At 45.5% G+C, this 12,263-nt stretch overlaps 1 protein-coding gene across 3 annotated transcripts in view; it reads left to right on the top strand.

Annotated features, from left to right (window-relative positions):
* Nucleotides 1-8,438, top strand: part of clec16a (C-type lectin domain containing 16A) — a 48,383-nt gene extending 39,945 nt beyond the window's left edge. For all 3 annotated transcript variants that reach the window (XM_034711169.1, XM_034711170.1, XM_034711168.1), the window contains 5 exons: nt 3,082-3,233; nt 3,511-3,715; nt 3,887-4,057; nt 4,961-5,098; nt 5,902-8,438. In XM_034711169.1, coding sequence (XP_034567060.1) covers nt 3,082-3,233; nt 3,511-3,715; nt 3,887-4,057; nt 4,961-5,098; nt 5,902-6,407 — 1,172 coding nt within the window. In that variant the 3' untranslated portion in view covers nt 6,408-8,438. The remainder of the gene's footprint in view (nt 1-3,081; nt 3,234-3,510; nt 3,716-3,886; nt 4,058-4,960; nt 5,099-5,901) is intronic.
* The last annotated feature ends 3,825 nt before the right edge of the window (nt 8,439-12,263 follow it).

Raw genomic sequence — 12,263 nt, 5'->3', positions numbered from 1 at the left:
CTGCTCAGTCAGTGTCACTTTCATTTAAACCAGGTGTCTGACTAAGAACAAACATCGCAGAGTCATTGTGGGTAGAGGGAGGGGTTTTTCCTCAGATTTTGGGGGAATTGAACCTGCAACCTCTCACCCACAAACTTTTTTTCTGACCATCAAGCTGCCACAGTCTCCTTTTCACTACATCCTGTGGTTAAAGTTAGCTCGCTGAACATTCACTCATGTCTGTACCTGGATATTGTGTTAGTGGAGCTGTTGTTATGATGGTTTAGAATTGAGTTTTGGGTTGAGTAAGGTTCTTTACATTTGGGAAGCTGGTGGCCTAGAGGTCTAAGCGCCCCACATACAGAGACTACAGTCCTCGTAGCAGGGGTCGCCGGTTCGATTCCCAACTGGTCGACCATTTCCTGCATGTCTTCCCCCGCTCTCTACTCCTCATATTTCCTGTCTCTCTTCGGCTGTCCTATGGAATAAAGGCAAAAAGCCCCAAAAATATAACTTTAAAAAAAAAAGTTTCTTTACATTCGGCACTTACATCTCATTGGACTCACAGATTAAAAGATCAGATGTTAGTGGCAAAATAGGAAAGGTGATTTTGGCCTCACATGTCCAAGTCCTGGAGAAAAGCAGCACTGACCTCTTTGTCCACAGGGGGCGCCAAAATCCACTCAAAGAATCAGAATCAGAATCAGAATCAGCTTTATTCGCCAAGTATGCTTGAACACACAAGGAATTTGACTTTAGTAAACTGTGCTCTCTTTGTACAAGACATAAGAATAGGAATAAGAAAAAGAACTACAATAAAAAATAAAATAAAAATATAATAACAATAACCTTAGCTATAAATACAAAGAAACAACAAATAGGCTTGACTAATATGTACAGGCTAAAATAATATGATAAAGTGCAGTGGTGAGTTGCAGAGGTAGTTTTACATTATAAAATAAAGTTAAATAATACAAAAAATAGAAATATGGAATTCTGCTTTGAGAATTGTTGCATTGTGTATCTACATGTATATGTACAGAGAGTATTTATCTGACAGGTATGACACTGTTATGGTTTAGTGTTCATCAGAGTGACAGCCTGGGGGAAGAAACTGTTCTTATGGCGGGTTGTTTTGGCGCACAGTGATCTGTAGCGCCTGCCGGAGGGGAGGAGTTTGAAGAATTTGTGTCCAGGGTGTGAGGGGTCAGCGGTGATGCTACCTGCCCGTTTCCTGGCAAAGTGAAAGTAACCCCCAGGAGCATCAAATTTGACCTATCTCCTGAAGATTTACTGCACAAGAACAATGAGACTCTGATTTAAACTGAGCTCACGTGGTTAGTCTGTTGTTTTAACTTTTCACAAGAGAGTACAATCGCTCCACTGTGTGCATCCAGCTGTGTCTGTGCGGTCCAGCAGGTTGGTTAAGTAAGCTTGATAGCTTAAAGGAATATTTGAAAGCGTAGGAAGAGTTCAAAACTGTGTTTGGAAAACGTAGGAGTTATTTTCAGAAGTAAAGTTTGTTAGAAATCTTTCAACTTCAGCGATAACTAATCACATTTCCTCGATGATTAATAATGGTGCCAAAAGTATCCTGAAATAGGGAAACTCCTGACATCTCATTGTACTCTCAGAAACGGTCTATTTTAGTTTCTTATAAGTCTATATTCCCTCTGTTCACTTCCTTCTGATTGGGTGGAAGTGAATCTAAAAAAACTCCTTGACTAATACGCAGAAACATAATGAAACTAACTCTTTTAAAGCATGTGCTTCTCTGCAGCTCGTCTCTTTCATAGAAGAACTTTCTGAACAAACTCAGCAGTTTGAAAACATCTTTTCCCAAAAACATATGGAACATCAATAATTTAACATCCAAGTTCCCGCTCGGTATCCACGGTAAGCCAAGAGCTTCCTCTGTAGCTGCAGGTGCTTTTCACTGTTTCACTTGGCACTCTCAAGTCGTTGGAAACTCCTGATTATCTTTTCATATTGAGCAATTCACAAAACAAAGAGGCCACATTATTCGCACCACAAGTTACAAAAGCTGCCTGACCGAAAACGAATGATTGATAAACCCCCAAAAAGTACTGAAAGAAGTTTTCCCACAGCAGAAATTAAGACTGTGTTCTTAAGAAACTGGAACAGACCAATACAAACACAGGATTCAAGAGAAAGGAAATCAAGGAACCAGATATTACCGATATTATTCAGTGGAAAGGGCATGAGTGAGACTGATAAAGAGAAGTCTGTCGGGGGTTGTACGTCAGTGTGAAGTTCATGGTTCACATTTAGAGCCAACAAGGGTGGGGAATATTTCAACCAAAGCTAGAAGTTTCAAATCAAGTCGTCACCGGTTCCATATTTTTAGATTTCTCTGCAGAAGGTGAGCTGCAGTGAAGCTGCTGAGATGTGGGCTCACTGCTTTTTCATTCTCGTAGACGTGTGGGGGGGGGAGAGCTTTGATCTGTTTGACTGAGAGTTTTGATATGTCTGTGAAGTAAAGTCCGACGCAGCTCACCAGAGAAGCAAATAAGTAAGAGATACCAGGTAGTTATGGGAAATACAACTCCTTCAGGGTGGACAAGACCCTGACGAGAGATAATTTTATTGATTTAAATGATTTAAAGTTTTAAAAACAGTCCCAGTGATTCCACGTCAGTGATCGTTCCATGGTGATGGATTCTTCTCTTCCTGTTGCGTCGGATTGAACATGAAACTGTCCTCATTCAGCTCTCCTCCTTCTCTGAGCTCTGCGGTTCACACACCTTTAAAAAGAAACTAATGTCACAACTTTGAACCCTGCTGCTATCATCACCAACTTTCTTTGTAGAGATCACTAACCTAAAGTTTCTCTCACCTGCTCCACTCCTTCATCATATTGATGGACAGGATCCAATATGGCGTTGCTCATGTTAGTGAAAGTGAATAACCGTCATGAAGGGGTTTTGACCAATCAGAATCAAGCATCTTACACAGCCAGAAGACCAATAAGAATGCTGATAATAACCATGCTTAATGAAGAAGTTTGACCTTCAATGGGTCAGAACTTTGACCTAAGTGAGATCGTCGTCCCTAACTTGTCCTCCATGTTGTCTCTTACAGATAACAGTGACCTCATCGCCTGCATGGTGGTAAGCAAGGATGGCGGCCAGGCTCAGAGGTTCCTCGCCGTGGATGTGTACCAGATGAGTCTGGTGGAACCTGAAACCAAACGCCTCGGATGGGGGGTGGTCAAGTTTGCCGGCCTTCTGCAGGTAAGAGAGAAGTGGAGTGATAACAGGGAAGTTTATCTAGATTTTTGAACTTGTCTCCTCCCCTCGTTTCTCCTTTTCCTTGGACGCCGTCACATAAATTAAGCATCACTAAAATGTTGTAAATGTAACTTGGCTTATGTTTAATTAATCTCTTCATTTGTGATTCAACCCTCCATCCTTTTATTTTTATGATCATCTTTGTTGTTTTCTTTCCTCCTCCTCCTGCAGATTGTCCGTATTCTTTCTAACCTCCTCTTGTCTTTGTGTCTTTGAACAGGACATGCAGGTGTCCGGCGTTGAGGATGACAGCAGAGCGTTGAACATCGTCATCCATAAGCCCAGCTCCAACCCGCACGCCAAGCCCCTCCCCATCCTGCAGGCCAACTTCATCTTCGCCGACCACATCCGCTGCATCATCGCCAAGCAGAGGCTCGCCAAGGGTCGCATCCAGGCCCGACGCATGAAGATGCAGAGGATCGCAGGTGAAGAGACACGTGTTGTTTTGGATCTGAATTTGGTCTCTCCTCCTCTGTCTCCGTTCAGCTGATTAAGCTGGACGGGCATGAATGCAGCAGCAGAAACATCCAGTATTAATTAAACAAGCAAAGCACAGTGTTCTGACTCTCTCTCTCTCTCTCTCTTTGTGAGTGCAGCTCTGTTGGACCTGCCTGTGCAGCCAAGTGCGTCAGAGGTGTTGGGTTTCGGCCAGACAGCCAACGCTTCACCGAGCGCTCTCCCTTTCCGCTTCTACGAGCAGTCGAGACGAGCGCCCAACGACCCCACGGCCAACAGATCGGTGTTTGCCACCGTGGATAAAGTACCAGGTGACGTACAGACATCCATGCTTCACTACATGCTCTAATGTAGCCTCCACACTTCTGCAGAGTCGACACTTTAAAGAGGAGGTGCAATAATCAAACATTAATAAAACAAGAGAGGAATGTTCAAAGGTGAAGTCCCAGGAACAGCTTCATGTGTAGAAGCATGATCCTGGCATGCAGGGTGAATTAGCAACACAGAAATGATTGATCACTCAGGAAAGTCCTCCTCCAGACGGACTGGAGCATCAGGAGCCGTTTATTGTAATTATATCAAAAGTTAATAGAGTTTGTGGGTTCATCAAGATCAAGTGAGAGAGAGTGCAGCCTCTGTGTGACTTCTACAGTGAAACTGAGACTCACTGGAAACACGGGTATTAGTTTCAGAGAATCGTCCTTCTGAGAATGTTATGAATCAAGAAAAGAGGGCATAACTTCTGCTGTCATATCTAGAAGGGCAAACATCGCTTTTGATCTGAAGAGACTTCAAACATGAGCTGAGACGTGACTCAGAGGATTTCTTCCATTTGGTCTGAAGTCACCTTTACTCGAAGTGAACGTCTTCATGTAAGATCATTGATTACCTGCTCTGTTCCTGATCTTTGAGGGATGAACGGGTTAAATGTCCTGCTGGATCAGCGTCCTGAAATCCAGTCTGAAACACTGAGAGACTGAGAGACAGCTTTCATTTTATCCAAACAGAGTGAAGAGGTGTCTCGGAGTGTAAGTCACCCCACCTTCAGATATTTAGCATCAGAAAACACGTGCTCTTATTTAAAACAGTAGGCAAAAAGAAATAAAGGTCATCGTTCATTTTCAAAATGCAGACTTGATCTAACTGAGCCACCCTGATAACACGTGTGTGTGTGTGTGTGTGTGTGTGTCTATGTTCCTGTGCTCCTTCTCCAGGGTTTGCAGTGGCTCACTGTGTGTCGCAGCACAGTCCCTCACCCCTCTCCTCCCCCTCGCCTCCCTCCAGTGGGAGTGGGAGCACAGGAAGATGTGACTCTGTTACCGCGAGCACAATATCGGCTCAGAGCCCCACAGGTAGCTCGCACACAAAGACACACACACACAGCAGAGAGGAACATGAGCTGCAGGCTTTGAAAGGTGAAACTGGGAAAGTAGAGTAAAGGTTGAGTCAGTGTGTGCGGAGCAGAGGTGGAGCTGACACAGAAAACCTGCACAGGTAACACCGAGGAGAGAGACTGTTGAGACTCTGTTGCATTAAGTTCAGCAGCTTTGCTCCTGTTTGCATCCAACTCTGATCCACTGAGGAGCTTAGTTCTTATACATGTGGATGATGCATGAGAGGAGGCAGCAGCAGTTTGATGTGACATCTCTTTCTTTGTGTGTAACTCAGCTCCCATCCTGCAGCTCCAGCCTGACTAACCTGCACTTATATCACAGACAGATTGACGTCCCAGAGTGTTTAAATAATGAGCTGCAGTGACGTTAAACCCTCTAAACATCATGTCTCTGACTCTGTGAAGGCTGTGAACGCTGTGGGCGTCTTTTTGCATTGAGGCTTATTTGCATGGAGGCTGTGTTTTCCCCGTATGTCTGCATAGCTTCATAAATATGTGCAAACTGCACAGCACAACCTGTTCTTCTGTTCTCTGCACAGACCTCAGGGATGTTTGCCGTGGGGGGGAAGTGGAGCGGTGTTGTCTGTTGTCTTGTAGTTGGTGGTTATGACACACAGAGGTTTTTAGGGTTTTGAGAATCCAGCTCTCTGCTCGGTGAACTCTCCTGGTTTCAGTGAAAGTCCTGAGATTCTCTTTCTGCTGACTCACTCCCGTCACAGTGAGAATCTTAAAACCTGTTCTCTGTCCTCTGCTCTCTCCTAGACGACGGCACATTTCTGGAGCACACTCCTCCGTCCTCCTCGGGCGGAGAAGGAGGAGGTGGAGAAGTAACGCCTGTGCCCTCTACTCCCTCTGCCCTTATTGCAGCTCCTAACCTGGCCCCGAGCCTGACCCCGGCCTCCCAGCCCACCATCTCCCTGCTGACCGACAGCAGCACGGACACCCTCAGCGTGGAGTCCCTCACCCTGCTGCCCCCCACGGACATGCCGCACCTGCACCCCATCGCCAGCCTGGTCTCAGCGACGCTGCCCCTGCAGAGACTGGACGCCTTCATCGCAGAGGAGGAGGAGGAAATAGATGGAGGAGGGGAGGAAGAGGGGTCGCCGCTGGATGAGACGGAAACTGATGCTACGATACAAGAGGAAACCACGACGACAGAGCTGGTCACGCCCACCGACGAGGCCCCCGAGGACACAGCAGAGGGAGAGGAGTCCTTAGAGGACGCAGAGAGAGACACTGAGACACCAGAGTCCCCTGAGCTGGACTAAGACACACTGACACACACGCACATTCATGGTCATGGCACTGAGTCTGCTCTCACACACAGAGAGGAACTATCCAGCCTGCAGGAGGTGTGTGGCGTCTCAGTCTCAGGCTCTCCTGGAGGCGTCTCATGGTTTGTGTTTGCACACGAAAGAAAGACTCAATGAGGGCGAGACGACGGCTGAAAGCACATTTCTGTTCTCTGCACTTGAGTTTGAGTTTTGAAGCATGTGTGAGGACACACAACCAGCAACGTTTTCTACTCATCCTGATTGTTCAGACACACACACACACACACACACACACACACACACACACACACACACTCTCTCTCTCTCTCTCTCCACATGCTGCTGCTTCTGGTGCTGTGAGCTGTTTGTCTGTTTGTGAGGTTTTAAAGAGATCAGATCTATTTTTGTGTCAGGTGTTCAGAGAGAAAGTCACCGCCCTGCTGGTACACACGCAGGTAGCTGCACTCGCCTCTCGACACCCGAGTCTCAGACCTGTTAGCAGGCTGTCACCAGGTGGGTGTGTGTGAGTATGGGATCGAATGACTCAGCTCCCTCGGTTGTGTGTGTGTTCTGCTTTTTGTCCCTTTCTCTGATTTGTTCCAATGATAGAAAATACCTGAATGATCTGCAGCGTCCCGCCTGCACACGGAGAAGGTCTCACAGGTGACAGTGTGGCGTCCGGCTCCTGAACATCTGGATGAATCCAGGGGTGCAAACTGAGGTGTGTGTGCGTGTGTGTGTGTGTGTGAAAGCAGCTTTCTGATTGTTTCCCTTACGCAGCTCTCCTGGGCCGATCGTTTTCAGGTTGTTTGAGGTGCACAAAGCTTTCTTCATATATGCAACATTCAACAAACTCACTGGATTGGCTTTTATTCTGACCCACTGAATCAATGATGCAAAAGACGTGAGCAGCTGCTGAGTAAGTGATACCTCAGTCCTGCATAATGCAGAGCTGCTCAGTGTGCAGCAGGTCTCATCCAGCGTTCACAGAAACACAGACACAGAGAGGTCAAATCAGAGTCATCTCAGATTGTTGTCCTGCTTGATTCAAATATCTGACAGAGTGAATCTGTGTCTTTAGATCTGAACTTCACCACAACACGTCTGGGTTGAATGTATCTGCTTTAGCCCGTCATGCACTGACCTGAGATCAGCTTTAGTCCCTGTGTCTGTCGGGGAAATATTAGAGATGATCGTTTTAGAGTTTGAAGCACCCTCTCTGCCGTTTAAAACATACAACATGTGAGGTCTGACATCACTCGTTGGTGCTGGCAGGCGCCATATTGGGAACGCTGACCCAACCCAAGATGATCTAAAAGAGGCGGAGTCAAAGAAAGCTCAGCAAACAGCTACAAGGCGGCCAATCAGCTGTGCCCCTGATTATGCAAATGTATGATTTATAATCTTAACGCTGATCAAATCAGAACTTACAGTGTGTACGAGTAACGAGGAATCATGTTTTGATCCAGACTCTAATCTTGATTATTTCTGCTGTTAAAACAGGAGTTACTTTTGCAGCCTGCCTCTAGTGGACGCTCGAGGAACTGCAGTTTATTGCAGTTCCACAAAGGTCACCTTCTTTATCATTCAAGGCTGCTGCTTGCCCAACGATCGCGACATCGTACTGGAAATATTGACTCCGACTGATTTCCCACTAACTTGTAAACAAACAGGTGGAGTTGAGGCCGTAGTCACCTGTCAATCAAATCAGCCAGGCCCCTCATTATGCTTGATTATACATAACACTGTTTCTGCACCAGGCTGTGAAAATGGGCATTTAAAACAGCTGTTCATGAGTCTTCTTTGCTTTTGGAGCCAGCCCCAAGTGGGTACTTTAGGAACTGCAGCTTTTTGCAGTTCCACCAAGGTCACAATCTTGACATCATACTAGAAATGTTGACTTTGACTGATTTCTGACAAACTTGGAAGAGTTGAGGCCAAAGTCACCTTTCAATTAAACCAGCCAGGCCCCTCATTATGCATAACTCTTAGCCTTCATCCCCCACACTGTTTCTTTAAAAACGGGCATTTAAAACAGCTGTTCATGAGTCTTCTTTGCTTTTGGAGCCAGCCCCAAGTGGAAACTTTAGGAACTGCAGCTTCTTGCAGTTTCACATAGGCCACATTTCAAAACATTCAAGCCTGCTGCTTGCCCAACGATCGCAACATCGTACTAGAAATGTTGACTTCAACTGATTTCTGAGAAGCTTGGCAGAGTTGAGGCGTCGTCTCCTGTCAATGAAACCAGCCAGGCCCCTCATTATGCATTGCTCTTAGCCTTCATCCCCACACTGTTTCTTTAAAAATGGGCATTTAAAACAGCTGTTCATGAGTCTTCTTTGCTTTAGAAGCCAGCCCCAAGTGGACACTTTAGGAACTGCAGCTTTTTGCAGTTCCACCAAGGTCACAATCTCGACATTGTACTAGAAATGTTGACTTTGACTGATTTCTGACAAACTTGGCAGAGTTGAGGCCAAAGTCACCTTTTAATTAAACCAGCCAGGCCCCTGATTATGCATTGCTCTTAGCCTTCATCCCCCACTCTGTTTCTGTAAAAACGGGCATTTAAAACAGCTGTTCATGAGTCTTCTTTGCTTTTGGAGCCTGCCCCAAGTGGACACTTTAGGAACTGCAGCTTTTTGCAGTTTCACATAGGCCACATTTCAAAACATTCAAGCCTGCTGCTTGCCCAACGATCGCAACATCGTACTAGAAATGTTGACTTCAGCTTATTTCTGAGAAGCTTGGCAGAGTTGAGGCGTCGTCTCCTGTCAATGAAACCAGCCAGGCCCCTAATTAAGCAGACCCTTAGCCTTCATCCCCACACTGTTTCTTTAAAAACGGGCATTTAAAACAGCTGTTCATGAGTCTTCTTTGCTTTTGGAGCCAGCCCCAAGTGGACACTTTAGGAAATGCAGCTTTTTGCAGTTCCACCAAGGTCACAATCTCGACATTGTACTAGAAATGTTGACTTTGACTGATTTCTGACAAGCTTGGAAGAGTTGAAGCCAAAGTCACCTTTCAATTAAACCAGCCAGGTCCCTCATTATGCATTGCTCTTAGCCTTCATCCCCCACTCTGTTTCTGTAAAAACGGGCATATAAAACAGCTGTTCATGAGTCTTCTTTGCTTTTGGAGCCAGCCCCAAGTGGACACTTTAGGAACTGCAGCTTTTTGCAGTTTCACATAGGCCACATTTCAAAACATTCAAGCCTGCTGCTTGCCCAACGATCACAACATCGTACTAGAAATGTTGACTTCAACTGATTTCTGAGAAGCTTGGCAGAGTTGAGGCCGTCGTCTCCTGTCAATCATATCAGCCAGGCCCCTAATTAAGCATAACTTCATCCCCCACACTGTTTCTTGAAAAACGGGCATTTAAAACAGCTGTTCATGAGTCCTCTTGGCTTTAGAAGCTAGCCCCAAGTGGACACTTTAGGAACTGCAGCTTTTTGAAGTTCCACCTAGGTCATGATCTCGACACTTTACTGGAAATGTTGACTTCAACTGATGTCCAACAAACAGGCAGAGTTGAAGCCATACTCAATCATATCAGCCAGGCCCCTCATTAAGCATAACTTCATCCCCCACACTGTTTCTGTAAAAATGGGCATTTAAAACAGCTGTTCATGAGTCTTCTTTGCTTTTGGAGCCTGCCCCAAGTGGACACTTTAGGAACTGCAGATTTTTGCAGTTCCACCAAGGTCAAAATCTCGACATCGTACTAGAAATGTTGACTTTGACTGATTTCTGGCAAACTTGGCAGAGTTGAAGCCAAAGTCACCTTTCAATTAAACCAGCCAGGCCCCTCATTATGCATTGCTTTTAGCCTTCATCCCCCACACTGTTTCTGTAAAAACGGGCATTTAAAACAGCTGTTCATGAGTCTTCTTTGCTTTTGGAGCCAGCCCCAAGTGGACACTTTAGGAACTGCAGCTTTTTGCAGTTTCACATAGGCCACATTTCAAAACATTCAAGCCTGCTGCTTGCCCAACGATCGCAATATCGTACTAGAAATGTTGACTTCAACTGATTTCTGACAAACTTGGCAGAGTTGAGGCCGTCGTCTCCTGTCAATGAAACCAGCCAGGCCCCTAATTAAGCACAACTCTTAGCCTTCATCCCCCACACTGTTTCTTAAAAAATGGGCATTTAAAACAGCTGTTCATGAGTCTTCTTTGCTTTTGGAGCCAGCCCCAAGTGGACACTTTAGGAACTGCAGCTTTTTGCAGTTCCTCCTAGGTCATGATCTCGACATTGTACTGGATATGTTGACTTCAACTGATGTCCAACAAGCAGGCAGAGTTGAGGCCGTAGTCACCTTTCAATTAAATCAGATGGGCCCCTAATTAAGCATAACTCTTAGCCTTCATCCCCCACACTGTTTCTGTAAAAACGGGCATTTAAAACAGCTGTTCATGAGTCTTCTTTGCTTTAGTAGCCAGCCCCAAGTGGACACTTTAGGAACTGCGGCTTTTTGAAGTTCCACCTAGGTCATGATCTCGACACTGTACTGGAAATGTTGACTTCAACTGATGTCCAACAAACAGGCAGAGTTGAGGCCGTACTCAATCATATCAGTCAGGCCCCTAATTAAGCATAACTTCATCCCCCACACTGTTTCTGTAAAAACAGGCATTTAAAACAGCTGTTCATGAGTCTTCTTTGCTTTAGGAGCCAGCCCCAAGTGGACACTTTAGGAACTGCAGTTATTTTTCACTTCATTTTTCACCCTCCTCATTAACGACCCTAAAACCTCAAACCCGGCGTCCGGATCATCAAAATTGTAATCAAGGCACAAAAGCACTCCTGAGGCGTGAAGAGTGAGTCTGCTGCAGGAGCTGCTCTGAGGTCAGTGTCTCCATCCTCCTTTATCAGCTGAATAAAGCTTTACTACCGCAATAATCTAAAGAGCTAACCAATGAGGGGAGAGAGGAATGTAACGGTCAACTTATCTCTCCAAACAGCGGTGTTGATTGAGCGTCTGAGCGGCGTCCGTGTGTTTTGGTTCTTGATTTGTAACTTTGGATCAGATTCTTTCCTCCTCTTTAGTCCTGAATGAATCCACTTCTTCTCTCTGTCTCTTTGCTTTCCTGCTCACACTCTTCTTTCTGTGCCATGATCCTACAGCTGAAGTCTTAACGCTTGGTCCTTCTCATTTTTTAACACTGTACAGTCATGAACACGTTGAGAAAGGAGAAATTCAGAGCAATACACTTTTTCGTTTTTGGTCTCTCTCTTAGTATTTTCATCCCGCTGCTGTAAATTGCAGAAGAATGATAGCGATGATCACTGAAGAGGCTCGGCGCGCGTTGCAGAGCGGGCGCCGATGGTTTGAGGAAAGATGGCGACTCGTCTTTCCTTCACACTGTCGTCCACCTCTCTCCGAACGTGCCACGACGAGCTTCCATTACTAAGTCTGCGATTGTAGTGTGTGTGTGTAACGTTCTATGTTTGTACGCTTTGTAAATGCTTTTGGCTTTTAAACCTGTAATTATTGTTAATGAACTGGAACAGAGGATTAAATAAAGAACTGCAATAAATTATTCTACCTAACAGGAGACCACGTCATCAGTCTTTGTTTCTGCAGGCGGACAAACATGGAGGGAGCTCCTTCTCTCTCTCTTAACTTCTGTTTTCTTCTCAGGATCTCTCCTGCTGGAGAAACAGAAGGTTCTCCTCGGTGCTTGTGCAAGAGAGCCAAGAACGGCCAACCTCAGGAAAACACACCCACAACATCAACGTACGCTCTGTTCCCAAAGCTGCTTTCACACAAAAACTCCACTCTGGAAAATTCTCTTGAAATCACAAAGTTAGCTTAACCTGTGGACCGACACACCCAGACTTCAC

Source organism: Notolabrus celidotus, chromosome 20 (assembly GCF_009762535.1).
Source record: "Notolabrus celidotus isolate fNotCel1 chromosome 20, fNotCel1.pri, whole genome shotgun sequence".
Lineage (NCBI taxonomy): Eukaryota > Metazoa > Chordata > Actinopteri > Labriformes > Labridae > Notolabrus > Notolabrus celidotus.
Note: the sequence above shows the minus strand (reverse complement) of the source record. Positions and strands in the feature narration are given on the sequence as shown.